The sequence below is a fragment of the Momordica charantia genome, assembly GCF_013281855.1.
Source record: "Momordica charantia cultivar OHB3-1 chromosome 6 unlocalized genomic scaffold, Mcharantia_2.0 BLBB01000006.1, whole genome shotgun sequence".
Taxonomy (NCBI): Eukaryota; Viridiplantae; Streptophyta; class Magnoliopsida; order Cucurbitales; family Cucurbitaceae; genus Momordica; species Momordica charantia.
The window spans coordinates 25,532,635-25,550,225 of NW_028275164.1; the positions used below are offsets into that span (position 1 = coordinate 25,532,635).

The 17,591-nt window shown below is 35.5% G+C and overlaps 1 protein-coding gene across 2 annotated transcripts; it reads right to left on the bottom strand.

The window, feature by feature from the left end:
- Positions 1 to 565: 565 nt before the first annotated feature.
- ABCF3 (general control non-repressible 3) lies at positions 566 to 14,475 on the bottom strand. Of its 2 annotated transcripts, XM_088125475.1 has the most exons (18): positions 14,090 to 14,474; positions 13,504 to 13,719; positions 13,048 to 13,237; positions 10,263 to 10,471; positions 10,000 to 10,140; positions 8,947 to 9,075; positions 8,740 to 8,841; positions 8,486 to 8,632; positions 7,737 to 7,799; positions 7,478 to 7,524; positions 7,317 to 7,376; positions 3,972 to 4,054; positions 3,649 to 3,743; positions 2,727 to 2,813; positions 1,545 to 1,632; positions 1,265 to 1,350; positions 1,072 to 1,134; positions 566 to 911 (listed from the first exon to the last, which is right to left on the bottom strand). In XM_088125475.1, the coding sequence occupies exons 1-18, from the start codon at positions 14,291 to 14,293 to the stop codon at positions 789 to 791; spliced, it is 2,133 nt and encodes a 710-aa protein (XP_087981601.1). In that variant the 5' UTR covers positions 14,294 to 14,474; the 3' UTR covers positions 566 to 788. The 2 variants fall into 2 exon arrangements, with proteins under 2 accessions (XP_087981601.1, XP_087981602.1); XM_088125476.1 differs by lacking the exons at positions 566 to 911; positions 1,072 to 1,134; positions 1,265 to 1,350; positions 1,545 to 1,632; positions 2,727 to 2,813 and adding an exon at positions 2,861 to 3,313 and having other exon boundaries at positions 14,090 to 14,475.
- Between the last annotated feature and the right edge of the window lie 3,116 nt (positions 14,476 to 17,591).

The following is a 17,591-nucleotide window of genomic DNA, read 5'->3' on the forward strand; positions in this document are numbered from 1 at the left end:
TTTTAATCGATAATATCTTAACCAATTAAATTGTACTTAATTCTGAATCATGTTGTTAGTAACACATCTGACTAGATTTTAAATCAAAAGCTCAATAAATGTAATTGAAACATTTTAAATTTTAAAAATAGAACCCATAGGTCAAAATCAAATCTTTCCATTGGCTTCCCCCATTCATTCGTAAAATGGTTCACTTACACCGTTTGGAGTAGGTAACCCGTCCCCTCTATTTTTGTTAAGCAAGTACTTCTAGCAACTTTATTTATAATTTGATATATTATTTTCTATAAACCGATATATCGTTTTAAAAACTCCTAAGGAGCTCTTTAATAAGACTTTTTCCCTGTTAACTGTTTCTTCACCTGCCAAAGCAAAGCCCTTCTTGGCCTTCCTTCTAACCGTACCAAGTAACAGTAACAGAAATATGTAACTTCTCATCAAATATCCAATACCAAAAATCTTTTTATCATAAAGTGAAAATGGAAGAGAATATTTGGGATGAAAATTTGAACCTTAGACTTTTCAATCAATGATATATGTCTTAACCAGTTGAGCTATGCTCGAGTTGGCAAGTCAGAAAAAGAATATATTAAATTGTAAAAGTTTGTAAAGCTGTGCTACACTTTCAAAATGGCATTTTTCCAGGCAATTTTGATGCCCGCATGTATATTCATATATAAAACTGCAGAACTGTTGAAACTCATCAAGCGCACAGATCATCTCATATATTAATATTATCTCACAACCAGAAGGAACCAAATTCATTTTATACCAATCGCTGAGTTTCTCTACGAGGACTGCAATATCTTCTTGTAATCTTGGAATGTGCCACGGAAGGGATTTACTTTACCTTCTGACACCGCCCACAGCTCCTCAACGCTTCCTGATATCAGATGCTCGTCGTGACTAACCTGTAAGCAGAGATGTCGATATAAAGAAGTCAATGTAGAGACACGATGTTAAAGTCCCCATGTTGAGTTTTGTGGCTAGATAACTTAGATCGACTGAAATGAACTGAACTTGGGGGGGGGGGGGGGGGGGGGGGGGGGGGGGGGGGGGGCGGGAGTATACCATGAGAATGCCTCCTTGGAACAAAACAAGGCCCTGAATCAGAGCCTCCACCGCGTCCAGATCCTACATTTTTTACAACATTTAACCAACAATGGTTAAATATATATATCTCTCTCCAGATGCAATCTCTTTGTATAATTGATTTATCAACAATCTAAATGGCAAAGAAAAAGAAAAGAGAACAAGAAGTAACCAGATGATTGGATGGCTCGTCAAGCAATATTATGTGTGGCTTCTTGAATGTAATCTTGGAAAAGGCAACTCTGCTTTTCTGACCACCTACATAAATTTTTATGATACGTAAAAATTCCACATGGCATCTAGATTATAGAGTTCAGCTATAATTTCTCAGATAATTTTGACTTGCTTTAATGACCAAGAATAACTTTTGGCTTCTACTTGTAATTTTTAGTTCCTAGCAGCAGAAACTTTCAGACTAGAATGCACTACATGACATCGTGAAGGAAAGATACCGGAGAGCGTGTACATCGGCTGAAGTGCAAGATTTCCAGTTACACCAAATGAACCCAAGTGAGCTCGGAGCTTCTGTTCTGGCACGCCCTGCAAGAAGATATGGTGAATGGATCCGTTTGATCTTTTCCCTTGCAGCAATAGAGGAATCAAACATAAAAATGTGTTTCAATGTCTCTCTAGCAGAGTCGTTCTCCATTCTAAGCCTTGGATTCTTTTGATGACCGTAGGTGTTCAGGTCAAATTTATGGTATCTCAACCAATGTTAGTATACCCCACCTGACCTTACAATATTTGACGTGAGTCGGAGAAAATATGGAAGATATTTTTGGAACAAGATACGAACTTTTTGAAATAATGAAAAGGAAATACAATGTTCCAAGATACAAACTCCCAAAAGAAGTGAAAGTAAACCATAAGAATGATACAAAAGAGAATAAACAAAAGAACAATACAAAATAAAGAAATAACGATCTTTGAAAATGCAGAGGCTTGACCAAGAAACTCGGCAAAAGAAACTTAAACGAATCTTCGAACGGGGAAGAGACGAAAACTTCAAGGACTAAATGACAATCTCCAAGCACCCAATGACAAATAATATGACAAGGGGAAGATATTTAATATTGAAAGTAGTTAGACTGATAGTTTTAACCCTTGACCTCAAAGGTTGTATTTGGGCATATGCACTTCTGTAAATCCATCTAAACATCAATATAGGATGATATTATCATTATTAATTACAAGCATGGTTTACATCAATCAATGAAGATTGAAGATTATTTCACTGTCACTTACAAGCATAGTTTACATTACAAACTAAACGAGTCTAATATCACCAACAGCGAACTTCTGCACTCCAGACAAGGTCGGGCAAATTTATGACTAAGAAATTTGCCAAACAAATTTGTAGTATAACTATTTCTCAACAGGCATTAAAGCAATATCAACAAAGAGACTAAAGGGTGGCAGAGAATGAACCAATTTTCTTTTGTAATCTAGAGAAGGATATCAACAAGGTCGAAGTTCATCAAGAAGTTAAAAACAATACTGAATGTAGAACTGCAGCTTGACTAATTCGTAATCATAACCTTTCATGATAAAAATGTTACTTAAACATCGTGACAGTACAAAAGAAAGACAACAAAAAGAAAATAAGATAGATGTGATGTGACAAGTGAACTCACTGGGAAGCAACGCATCATGTACAGAAGAGGATTTGAAGACAAGTCTAACCCATCAACATGGTGCTGACTAAAGACAGCTATTCGAACCTGTAGACAATCAGTTAGTCAACACATTTCCATGGAACTTAATTTTTTTCATTTCTTTTTTTCTGATAAAACTATATATTACCTTTAACCTCAAAAGATAGAGGCGTCAAAAAGACATTGCTAGAGTGGGAGTGGGGTGCATATAATAAGTAAACAAAAAACAATATACGAAAAATTTATACTTTTAGAGGGAAAGAACAGCCACATAATTTCTAAACATCAAATATGAAAAGATGTACAAAGTTATAAACATTAAAACATACAAAATATCTTAGTTCCCAACTAACATTAAGGGAAAATATCAAAACCCCATTCCATTCTATTAAAATTAACATTGAGGCTCACGTTGGTACTGCTACTGCCAAGAAACTGAGGCATCTGAGTTTAAGGCGGTGGGGGGGGCGCTTGCCATTTTGGATAGCCTCCTTGAGAGAGAAGTACAGCTCTCAAACTCTTTTCTATTGTATTGCTTGCTAGTTTCTGGATATCGAGGCTACACACTTTGGTAGAAAAACTTCAATAAAGGAACATATGGTTCTGATTTTATGTTGGAAGTTTGAAACAAAAAATGAAAGATTTTTACTCCCTCGTGCATTTCAGGCTATAGATGTTTCTGATAGAAGATTCTTTCATAAAAAAAAAATGTTTTTGATAGAAGAATACTCAAGCCTGAAATTGAGTAGACATCAATCAAAAGGTAGGATCTTATCTAGAAGAGTCAGGGACTCATCATGCAATAAAAATCCAGGGCAGGGATAATATTGATATATGACATAGAAGCATCAAATTTACATTTTTCATTAGCATCCAACACTGAACCCCTAGGTAAAAATACCTTAGCTGAACGAAACACAGTTCCAGAGGTCGGTTGAAGTTCCCCTGCAATTAATTTGAGTATGGTTGATTTACCAATGCCATTTGGGCCAACCACTGCACAAAAGGTTGGAAGTCCAAATAAGAGAAGTGGTACAGCTATGATATAGAAAATAGTAAATGATAGAACGAAAAATAACAAGTCAGTGTTTACTAGGCATATAAACAGTAGGAACATGAAATCCAAGACACAAAAGCAGAATTTCTACAGCTTTACATACAAAACAACTCAAAAGAATAAAGCTCCTTTTACATGTGAAACAATCCAGTTACTCATTCCCTTACTTGCTATTCGACTGTCAAGATCAATCCCAAAGTTCAGATTCTTAAACAATATGGGTCCACCTGGATAGCCAAATGATGCATCACTGCAGTGCAGTCATGAACAAGAAACGTTAGAAGAATTAATAACATTACACCATCCCATATCATTAAGCTGCATAAAAACACACAAGCTATATTTCATAAATAAAAAATGTCGGATATTGCACTCATATCATTGAGAAATTATTCAATTTAGTTGATACATTATAGCTATCGAGTACAACATACTTCTATACTGTTTCTTCCTTGATCTCCACCCTTTGTCCTAAGCTGTTTCTTCCTTTCGTGATTAATACGTCTCAGTTTCTTATTAAAAAAAAAAATATATATATATATATATATAGCTATCACTCATATACCATTAGATATTGGGTGAAAAAAAAACTAAGTTTTAGCCTCTAATGTTTAAGTGTTTTTTCCATTTGGTTCCTAATCTTTAAAAGTTCCAATTTATTCTTAATGTATTGAATGTTTTTCAATTAAGTCCTTATTGTCACCAAACATCAAAATTAGTTGATAAAATGACAATTTAATGTGAAAATAATGAGTTAAAAGTGCTCCCTGTATTAATTTGATAAAAGAGACACACTATTGGCCCATAAAATTAAAAACGTACTAACTTTATATGACTGCGTATGTAGTAACTTACTATACCCAAAATTGTTTGTTATTGAAAATTAACCCATTAAAATGTCGGTACACTAATGATTAGCAAACTCATAAAAGTTACAATTTTTAAATTCATATATCTTTGTTCTTCTAATATTTAGTTATTTAAGGGCTTAATGGAGAAAACAATACATGAGGAACAAAATTGAAACTTTCAAAACATTAGGAACTAAATTAAAAAAAACACTTAAACATTTGGGACTAAAACATATATTTGGCCCGAAACAAAAAAATTGGTCTCTTTTGTAGAACATAGATTAGATGGTCCCTAAAATTTCATTCTTATTCTATTTTGGAAGTTCCAAACAATCTATCTTAATCCCTCAACTTTGAATAGATTGCCACTTTAGTCCATATCATTAATATTTTGTAAATCATTTAATACATACCTATTATACGCATGTATTGTGTTTATTTACCTAAGGAGTAGGCGTTTACCGGAACAAGTACTTAAAGCTACATATATAAGGCCATTGGTTAGGTTTTAAAATGGATTCAAATTTATGTAAAATAATTAGTGAAAAATTAATAGTAAGGTAGTTTAGGAGTTATAGAAAAACATTTAAAAGTTTAAGAACCAAAATAAAATTAATGTATTTATTAAATTTTAAATAAAAAATATATTATTTACTATACATTAAAATTGAAATAATTAAAATATGTAACTTATAATAAATTTTTTATATATATAAAAGAAACTACACTGTCATTGAGAGAAATGAAAAATAGATACAAAAACAAGGAGGGCATACAAAAAAAAACAGCCCTACAAAAGGGAGCCCCTAAAGAAACAGGCTCCAGTCCAAAAGGATGAGACCTAACTGATAATTACAAAACGCTTTAGTGATCGAACCCCATAAAGAAGTATTAAACCTAATAAGGTCCCAAACATAATCCACAGATTTCTCCACCCCCCTAAATAATCTATCGTTCCTCTCCAGCCAGATACCCCAAAAAGTAGCCAGAAAACGCCCTTTGTCACGAAAAGGGGGGAATAACAACACTTCATCATCGCCATAAAATCTCTGGAACGGACCCAAACAATCCCAAAACATCTTAAGAAACGAAGCCATAAATCCTGCACGAACTGACAGGTCCACAACAAATGCTCAAGATCTTCTGAAGCATTCCTACACAGAACACACCACTACGGCCAGAACAAAAGGAAGACATCATCTGAATATGATCCAAGGTATTGACTTTTCCAAACAAGACTTGCCACCCAAACAACTTAATCTTCTTTGGAATTTTAATCTTCCAAAGAGAGGTGAACCAAGGGGTCATCGGGGACGACGGGGAGTTCAAGACATGGAAAAAGGAATTACTAGAAAAACCTTTCGAGGGATTGGGGTCCACACCCTCACATCTTCCCACCCAACAGAGAAGGAAACTCCAGACAGCAGATCAAGTAACGCGGAAACCTCTAACGATTCCCGATCAGTCAAAGAATGGGTGAGCCCCAATGAAATGGATGAACCCTCTTCCCCACGACTCAAAACCTCGGCCACAGAAAGGAGCTTCTTATCAAACAGAAAGTATATCCGAGGGAACGCAAGACACAAAGGTTTATCTCCTATCCAAGTATCCTCCCAAAAGTACGTCTTACAACCCTCCCCCAAACTTATAAATAAAATATTCAATTAATATGAATCAATTAGGCATATAAACTAAAATAAACTTACGGAGTATAATAAAGGTATTTTTCTTATAAAAAACAAGGATATTATTAAAATTACATGTGATTTAAATGCTTCCAATGCACAAATACTACAAAACAAACATCTATACAGTTATTCCCAAGCATCCTCATTAAAACTTACAAAATAAACATAGTTATTCAAAGATGTTGAACGTAGTGGGTTAGCCTAGTGGTCAATGAAGCCAATGAGAAAATAAGTGACTTAGAGAGAATGAATTCAAATCATGTAGTGACCACTTACCTAAGATTTAATATCTTACAGTTTCTGTGGCAATCAAATGTAGTAGGGTCATGCAGTTGTTCCGTTAAATTAATCTCGTTAAATGAATCGAGATGCACTAAGCTGACCCGAATACTCACAAATATTAAAAAATAATAATAATAATAAAATGTTGAACATCAAAGTTCCCAACATCTAGTAATGTTGGGTACTCAAAACTCCAACAAACAAACCGCCCCTTATTGATATCCTCTTCTAAAATCTTTTGAACAAATGAGATACAGGAGGGGGAATATGTTCAATCGCATTTCAAGGATTGTGTCTAAAAAAAGTAACTCCAACAATTAATGCAATCACATTTTTTAAAATTTTCTAGTTCAACTATCAATTGTTAAAGGAAAAATAACATGATTGTTAAGAATTTCAAACACTCTAGGCAACTCTCTAATGATAACCGAATTGCTTAGGCTTTTAGCATTGAGGTGTGGTTTCGTTTTCCATTTAAGCACATGGGGCTTCCATAACGTGTTCTTGTGCTGGACTCAGAGTAAAGCTGAAGCCAACACATAAGGACCATCCAGAAATAATCAAAACCTAATTGCTTATAGCTTTAGAGTTGGTGCTAATTAAACAAGAATAATAAAAGACTATAGTTAAACAATGCCACCACTTAACAAATAAAACGTAAAAGGTCAATATTATGCAGCAACTGTCTGACCTGAAACTTATTATTGGTGGACCTGGCCTGTCGTCTGGAGTTGGGAACTCAAATTTGTAGCTGGAATCCAAAAAGTCAGTTACATTATGATTAGGACCAGAATAAAGAAAATGGTATTTGATGCTCTGGTAAGTTGATCACTAAAAGAAATTAGTACATACTCGGGATCGTTTATAACTTCATCCACATGACCAATTCGCTCCAGAGCCTGAGAGAGATTAGTGTTTGAGGCTTTAGAGCGTGACTCATAAGATGTTGAATCATAATCGACTTCAGTATACCATTAGAACACCTCAAAAGTTTGAAATGCTAAACTATATTGATATTACTCAATGCATAATAATTCAATTTCATAGATCAAGAACCTAAATATCAAAGCAGTTGACCTCACATTAAACCTTTCAAATACAACTGCAGTACCTTGATCCTTGATTGAACAAGAGAGGCCCTCTTTGCATTGTATCGGAACTTATCAATAAACGACTGCAGTGTGAAAAATACATCCAGGAATTAGAAAAGATCAATATCATTCTAAAAACAACCAGCAAAGCAAAGAGACAGAACATCTTGCAAATAAGGAAAAAATTAATTTTATTTAGTAAGAAGGTCACAACAGAGAGTAAATAATGTCAAGAAAAGTTCATAATTCACATAACATTTCTGGAAGATCGTCACCCAAGGTACCATGCCCTAGTCTTTGAAAACAATGTCAAGTCAAGCTGACAAGGTGAAGAATAAGTGGAATTGGAAAAAGCAAGTACATTAGCAGATAGACCCAAGTAAATGAAGCATTATAGCAACGTTGTTCATTTAATTCTAACAGCCTCTATTTTGCTCACGAAATAGAGCAGACATACATGAAACATTTAAATATCTAACACATCTAGCAAAAAAAATAGCCAGATCACGAAAATCATATTGAAAAGTTCAAGAGGTGAGCAAGTGCAATGAACAAAATATGGGCCCACAGATGAAAACACTATCAAGCAAAGCAAGGCAAGTCTCGCTTATGAAGACCAGCATAATAGCATCCAAGCCAGACTTCTAACTTATAAGTGGTGAGCAAGAAGTTCGTTCATATGCAGCATGATGTGGTATAGTGAAAATAAGCAGATACTTAAACACATAATCATGATAATTAATGTAGCTGTCAATTGTCTGGGTACAACCTGCATATGGGATCGTGTACGTTCATTTGCCTCAAATGCTTTTTGTTGGTTCTTAAGTTGTTCTTCTCTTGTCCTCTCAAACGTATCATAGTTACCTTTGTAGGTTGTTAATTTTTGCCCTTGAAGATGAAGGATATCAGTGACTACCTGAGAAAACGTTAGTTGGTTAACTGAAAGAGGTAATGTTGAAATCACACAAAGTAGTATTTAGGAAGAGGTCTAAAGCAAGAAACAAAGTAAATAAATAACTTTACCGTGTTCAGAAATTCTCTAGCATGAGAAACAACGATGAATGTTTTAGGCCATTTCACAAGGTAGGATTCCAACCAGAGAACAGCATGAAGATCAAGATGGTTCTGTGAAAGGAAAAGATGATAAAATGATTAAAACATTAGACAGAGGCCACATAAAAGATACAAATTATAGGGGGGGAATCCACATAAAAAATTTGCACCACATACTGTTGGTTCATCAAGTAGTAACAAATCAGGCTCTATGAACAATGCACGTGCAAGAGCAATACGCATTCTCCAACCTCCTGAAAAGGTTTTTGTTGCCTTCCGCTGCATTTCTGAGGAGAAACTCAAGCCCTGAAAAAATTTCAATAGAAGCATCAATTATGATAAATAGGTTAATAACATTTATATTAACTTTATTCTCTTTTTACAAACAGTATATCAGAATCCATGATATTATTTTCTACAGTGAATTTCAATGGGCAGATTGACATATACATTTTTCACGCAGAGTACAAGGAAGCAACTAAGTCAAAGACAGGAAGGCAATATATAACTGGAACATGGAAGGCAAAAGAATTAGGAAGACACGAAATTCAAGTTTTATATGGTAACCACCGACGCGAGGGAAACTTTAAACAAAAAAAGCCCATAGGCCAAGCTTAGAACAACTGCTTCAATTAGAATTAATTACAGAAGGGCTATAGTCACAGGCCAAGTTGGATAGGGAGCACCAAGAAGAAGCATGGAACCTAGAAAGAGGCCAGACATAACCCAATCTCTGCAACTATTGTTGAAAACCCTTCAGTTTCATTTCAATCAAATCTCCGAAATAGTAGCCTATAATCGCATTGGTGCGCAAAACCTTTTCTTTGGATTTAAAACAGATGCTGCACAAGAGCTGATCTATGCACTCAACCAAGGAGGAGAAGAGGTCCAATTAATGCAGAATTCTATGAAAAAGGCATACCATGGAATATGGATCATGGCTAAATAAGCAATCTAAAAAGCGGCAATTATGCATGGGAAGTTGATGGAATATTATAAAATGCTACACACAAATCCCTCCCTTTTGATTCTTTTTTTTATAGAGTTACCGTTTTAGCTCTTGATTGGTGTAAATGTTTCTATCCATCCTTCAATAGCTACTCTCTAAACGACCTTATCACTAATTGGAAGGCGTTCTCGTAATTGCCCTTGGGGCCTTTTGTATATAAAAAATGCTACACACAATAATAACAGAACTTAAATCCACAAAGGCAAATGTCTTGAACTCACCGCAAGAATGGAAGCAGCACGTGCCTCTGCTGAATAAGCATCAATAAACTCAAGTCTTTTGTATATCTCTTCAAGCCTTTGCGCAATGCCATCTTTGTCAGTAGCTGCATTGCTTTTTCCATCCTCAGACTCAAATTCTCTCTTCAAACAATAGAACTCAATTAGATCAGCATGTTGCATATGGATGGAACCACACAAGGGAATAACACAGTAAGGCTAAGCAAAAATAGAAAAACTCCTATTCAAAGGGATATTTATCTAACCTGTTGGGCTAGAAGATGCGCTTCCTCTCGCAAAAGTTGGGTCCTCTCAATATCCGAGTTTAAAACACACTGCAACGCTGAAGTATCATCACCAACAACTTCCTGCTCTACATGTAATATCTGGCAGTTCTTAGGAATGCCATCAATGGCATGCATAGCCATGTACCTAAGAAAAGTTGTCTTCCCCGTACCATTTCTTCCAATAAGACCTGCACACGGAGGCAATGTATTGCAAACTACAAATAATATCCTCCAATATAGTTACTAATTAAGAATGTTTCAGTGTATACGTGCACATAATGTTTATATGCTCATCTTTCTGTTTCCCTAAGAAGATAGATGACTTCATTGAGGAAGTTTTTGGTGGTTTGCTGCTCAAAGGAAAGTCTTACATTCTATGGAATTGTGGCGCTAGAGCTCTCCTTTGGCTACTTTGGAAGGAACGGAACTACAGACTTTTTGAAGAGAAAGAGGCTTCTCTAGAGGTTTTTTGTGAGAATATTAAACACACTGCTTCTTGGTGGGCTTCGATCCACAAGAAGGTTTTTGGTAACTACGGTTTTCTTTTGACTCTCCAGAGTTGGAATACTTTGATTGTATAGGTTCTTTGGAGGGGTCTCCTCGACCCTCTGCCTCTAGGTTGTATGCCTTTTCTTTGGGCTCCACGTCTTGATGAATGAATTCTCTTTGTTTATTATCAAAAAAAAAAAAAAAAAAAAATTGCTCATCTTTCTTACTTTTTTTTTTTTGTGGGGGGGGGATAAGAAACTTCGTATTTAAAAAATGAAGAAAAAAGACAAACTAAGGGCTGGGGAGGAGGGAACCCCACCCAAAAGACCCATACAAAAGCTTTCCAATTGTTCAAAAACATGGAGAGATTGCAGTTACAAAAGAATTTAGTATAGTTGAGACACCACATGAAGTTAGTATAGTTGAGACACCACATGAAGCTGCTGTACACTTCTACACAAAAATTCAAAAGTAGAGGTCTTATCTTTAAAAATACAATGATTCCTTTCCCGCCATAAGTACCACTAAAGAGCCCTCGCAGCACAATTCCAAATACACGATTTTCATCTTTCTCTATTAGATAATTTAACATTTTGTCCCTTCTCTTACAATGCTCTCCTTTGCCTCTTATCCCCACACTCAACATTGTCATTCATCTCTTCCTCGACAGAAACCTCCCCTATATGTCTCCCCATCCCTTCTCTCCATTTAAATTATCCCTCCCCTCCCTTTGAGGGGATGTAAGGGCCAGTGTTGGTCTATTACTGTTGAAAAGAAATCCTTTACCATGGACATAGATTGCAGAAAACTGGTAGTAAAGCCAGGATAACCACAATCGTAGACAACTCTTTCTCATTTTTCATACATTGGACTTCGCTCGCTTGCTTGACTGCTACAATATAAATCCTCCCCTCAACCACAAAATCTTCAAAGAGTCTAAGAGTGACAATTACATTTACATCTTTTGGGTGGAAAAGATATAAAGAAAAAAAGGGTTTATCGCCACAACCACAATGCTGGATACCAATCGGGGTAAAGGATTCAAGTTTCGGTTCACTCTAGAGGAGACAAGAAAGGATGGACCTCCTTTCTCAATCTAATATCTGACTCCCCTCTCCTTATGGTTTGTTTCCTACCCTATATTTTTTATGATGGTCCCCTTTGGAGTCCCCTCTCCTTATGGTTTGTTTCCTACCCTATATTTTTTATGATGGTCCCCTTTGGAGTCCCCATAGTAAGAAGCCCTTGAGTCCTTGACATTGATCGCAATACACTCCTCAACATTATGGATGTGATAGATCCTAAACAACTAGAAATATATTGAAATATAAAATACAAAAGAACTACAATTATCCCCAAGTAATTCAAGGCACTTGGACCCTCCCCTTTCTTGAGTATTCTTACTCAAGCTAAACCAACTAAATCAATGCATACCTCAACCATTTCTCACTCACTCTATTTATAACAAATCCCTCTGGCTCTAACAACTTCCTTAACTAATTACTAGTATACCCCTAATACCCTAATAATATTCCTAATTCTATTCTAATAGCATTTCCTACAAGGATGTTCTTCATCTGATGCCACAAAGTGACTGCCCCTCTAGACACTCTAGAAAGCATGAGCACTCAAGTTTTACTAATCTGACCATGTTCGACACGTGTTGGGCACCCAAACACTCCAATACTTGTTAAGCCCAAAGGACACATTCCCCACACTAGCTGAACGAATTATTTATGAGTTTGACACTTGTAGGACACACTTTCGAACTTTTGTTAAGCACAATAAGGCATTAGGGAGAGTCTCGAGTTGCAATCAATTGTCAACTATGACAAAGTTGATTGCAGCAAATATGGTAGGGGTCACAAGGTCTTTAAATGATTTTCCTATCATGGAATCTCATTGGGCTTGGGTTTGAGAAAAATTGCTACCTAATAAAAGGGCTCATCCTCCGAATTAAGGACGTGCAGGAAACTGAGAAATCAAACTGAACCGAGTTGAACCAGTCTCTTTGATCTGGTTTTTAAAAACCATCAGTTTCCTCAGTTTATGTTTTTAAAAAACCAATATTTCTGATTTTGGTGCAGCTTGGTTTTTTGCATGTTTATATTTATCATAAATTATCGTGTTAAGATCTTTTTTTAACATGATATCCAACCATGTTAACGTCATATTGACATGGTTGGATATCATGTTGAGATTTTTCACCAGTAAATTTTCTACCTTCTAAAAAAATCCAATTGCGCAAAGAGTGAAAAAGAAAAAATAAACTCACCATAATGCCTTCCAAATGACAGTGTAACTGTACCATCCACAATGAGATCACGACCACCAACAGAGATATTGAAATTCTCCATATGAATATCCTTGACTGCAGGTCCAGAGCCACTGTCGTGATTTACACATACTACAGGCATTCCTGCTCTGGCTGCCTCCATTTCAACTAAATGCATTTGGTATTGCGCCTGATGATTAAAGAAAAGCATTTTAAGCTAGTTCATAAATAAACCTATTGAGCATTTTAAGCTAGTTCATAAATAAACCTATTGAGCCATTTACAAAGTTTATTCATAGTGAAAAGGTCCGGCTATGCCCCTTTTTCTTTTTAATTTTCTGGTGTGCCAGTATTATGAATATATCAGCCACCGCTGCTCATGGCTAGCAAATATTTCTGAACAGAAATGACCGTATTTGACAAAGGCAGCTGTAAAACATCAGTGGAAATCTTCACCTCTCTTTGACGCTCCTCCTTCCTCTTTCTCCTCTCTAGTTTTGCTCGGTCGCGCTCGGTCAGTACAGGACCATCAGTAACTTCAGGCTTCTTCTTTGGAACCTCCACTTCATCCATTCCTTCATTCATTCTCAAGGGTGTCACAAGACTGCGCATAGTCGGTTTAGTTTTGACCATTCCATGCTTTCCAAACTTCTCAGAAATTTTAATACAAACCTACATAATTCCCAGGTATCAGAACAATACATTTTCAAAAGAAACAATCGTATCAAGTTACCAACATAGTAACGATCAAAGTAACCAGTGCTCCATGGAAGTATCATCTCAAAGCAGATGGCTAATGTGAAATTTAAATTAACCCTGTTTATACAAGTTCTATTTGACTACATAATGCAAAATTCATTGTAACCTTTACTGTCTTCATCTCACTTTTCCTTCATTCTACAAACAAACCAATCACTGGACGACATCAGAACCTCAATACAGGCACTACAAATTCATAAACCCCGAGTAGAGACACGATATATAAACATGAACACTCTTCCTACATTTTTAGAGTAATCAATCGAACCACTGTTCAACTAACCGTGCGGCACTCGGCGAAGTCGCTAACGCAGCCGGCACCAACGAGAAGCTCACCAAGGGCCTCGAAAGCTCCTTCCCCATCCTCGCCAAACTCGAAATCCTCGTCGGCAAGGACATTGATGATGTAGTCAATGATGGGCTGATCCACGTCCTGAGTTCTCGGTCCCAGGACCTCGTGCACCACTGAGCTCGCCACCTCTGTCATCTTAAGAACCCAGATTTGAGCGAGGCTCTTCAGCAGGTGAGGATTGGCAGCTGATTCTAGGGCTTTTGCGCTCTTTGCCCTCCTTCAGCAGGAGACTCGTCGGCGTTCCGCCAATTGCAAAACCAAGAGGGCTATAGAGTTTCAGCCTGCGACGATATGCCGTAGCTCATTCCTTTTCCCTTTTTCCCCTTTCCTTTTTTTTTATTATTTTTTTTTTATCAGTCTTGAATTTGATTACTTTGTCTAATTTTAATCATAAACTTTTAAAAAATAAAAATAAATAAATAAAAAGAAAAAGAGACTTTTTTTTAGTAGATGTGGATCGAACTCATAACCTCTTAGCTGGATATATATACTAATTATTACTGAGTTGTGCTCGCTTCGACAAAAAAAAATCAAAGTTAAAATATACTAATTTAAATGAAGTAATAATTTAGTCTCTATACTTTAAATTAGTAATAATTTAGTCTCTAAACATAATAAAGTCTGTAATAATTTAAGTACGTTAAATTTCTTATATACTAGTGAGCAACATGTTAAATTTATCTTTTTATTACTATTATTTTAAGAGCAAATTTGTCATTCAAACGAATTTCTCTTTCGATTCCGCTAATTTTATCCCTCTTTCTAAATACTATCTCTCAATCTTTACAAAATATTCTCTAATTTTTTCTCTCTTTTTAAATACTATCCCTCCACCTTTACAAACTCTTAATAAACTTAAATAAATGATAATTTTAATAAAGAACTTGTATTCACGGGTTGGGTTGGATCAAGTTAGGGGTGTTTTTTGGACCAACCTGAATTTTCGGGCTGGTCATATGTGGAAACCCGTGGGTTGAAAATAGATGGCCAACCCAACCCAACCCAGAAAAAATCAGGTTGGGTTGGGTTGTCGGGTTGTCTTTTCTTTTTTTAATTTAATTTATTAAATTTATTATTTCAACCCCAAAATCATGTACATATTCTTCCAACCCAAAATCAATACAAGTTCTTCCAAAATCAGTAAAGTTCTTCCAATATCAGTACAACCCAAAAATTAGTTTCACTTTCACCCATGAAATAAACAAAAACTAAACAACAGAAAGAAAAAAAAAAGATCTGAAATGGAGGAGAGGAAGAGATTATAGCAAATGGTGCAGCGTGCGGCGATGGTTCAACGGTCAGCGACAACATGCGGCGATGGTACAGCAAGCGACAGCAACGTGCGACGACGGTATAGCGGCGACGACGATGGATGAACAATAATAGAAGAGAAGAAAGCTTGGTTGGGTAACAAAGGAGGAGAGAAAGTTTGGTTGTGTAACAATGGAGGAGAGGACGATAATAGAGAAGGTTCGAAGTAGGGGAGAGAGATGAGAAAGTAAAACCCTAAAACGGATGGTTGAGATTAAATCTTAAAGCTGAGATTGAACATAAAAAGGAAAAATATCAATTAATAATAATAATAATAATAATAATTATTATTATTATTATTATTATTATTATTTATATTTAAATCAGTATTTCAGGTCGGGTCAACCCGATTTTTTTGAGGGTCAACCCCGGACCCGACTCGGCTGGGTTGGGAATTTTCCAACCCAACCCAACCCAATGTTTAATCCTAGGTTGGGTTGGGTTCGTTGGGTTATTGGGTTTTTTGAACACCCCTAAAAGAACTTAGATGAATGGAGAAAAAAGAAATTTAGGAATTAGTACATAGATGGTCTATTTAGATATCATAGTTACATAAAAGAATGAAAAAGTATAGAATTTACACTTTTGTCATGAAACAATCCCGATGGATAACACAAATTACTAGTATATCCTTAAGATCTATCTCAATGTTAAATAATAATTAAAATTTAGAATTGGTAAATTGGGAGGTCAAATCCATTAAAATATGCTAATAATACTTTCAAAAATTAAAAAATCTCAAAATCCTAAAAACTCATCTATTTTCAAAACCCACCCTTTCTTCCTCATTTTTATTTTCTTCCTTCGACCGTCGGTTTTCCTTCCTCCAACTGTCTGTTCCTTTTCTCAGACCATCCATTCATTTTCTCCGACTGTCTGCCTTCCTCTCCGGCCGACTCCTATTTTTGCCGGTTCTTATTCTCTGGGCGTTTCTGCCTGCCTTTGTTTCTGACCGATGTTTGTCTGCCTTCATCTCCGGCCGCCTCCATTTTTCTCAATCTTCATAATAGTTCATCTCCAGATTGAAATGTTTGCATTCCAACCGACGTTTTCAATTTCTGATTTTGTTTGAAATATTTTATATGTGATGATATATAGTATAGTGATTTGATTTTGATATATCTTATAACTCAACTTATATATATGCGGATATATACTATAGTGATTTTGAATGTATATATTCGGATGTATAAGTGGATATATCTTATAACTTAACTTGTATATATGCGAATATGCATATATATACTATAGTGATTTTGAATATATATGTGCGGATATATAAGTGGATATATACTGTGATTTTGAATATATTTTTTGAATATGCGGATATATGTTTATTGAGACTTCAAAAGATGTTTTTGTGATTTTAAATTGTCTTGAAGATTGAGCACAATGCCAGTCAAAGAAAACGGACTAGCCAAAGGGCCGGAAAAAGCGAAAAAAAGGGGGGAAGTCGTTGGATTGTTCGCTTTGAGAGGATGCCTTTTTTATCCTTATGTGGTACTCGATCGGCTATACTTTGATTACTTTTTTTTTTCCGTCTTTCTTTTCTTATCAGCCTTTTTCTTTGTTTGGCGAAGGGAGCTTGAAGACATTTTTGTTTGATTTGCTTTCTTAAGCGGATCCGCTGACCCGAGTGCTTGCCTTGGCAGCGAATTAAGGGAAAATCAATTTTTTTAAGGGTAAATTAAAGTTTTGAATGAGTGAATTAAGGGATTTGTGTTGAAAATTAGTATGGACGCACAACAATAATTAAGGGATTATGGTAATAATTTATGAAATTAAATCTCGTGACCAATAATTAGTACGAGACCCACAATAATTAAAGGCTTGAGAATATATATATATATTATAAAATAAAATTAACATATTTTGTGACCAATCAACAAATAATCATCCTGTCATATTTTCATTAGTGACTAATGGTCAATTAATTCATGGGCCATTTAAAACCATTTCTTAAGGGACCAAAATTGTTTATTTTGACAAAAAGTATATTTTACTATATTTTTTTTAAGTAGTTTTAGATAATCAACCTGAACATAACTTAAGTGGTTAAGATGTTTATTCCCAACCAACTAATGGTGTTTTTTTATAATAGCATTCAAAGACAATAACACAA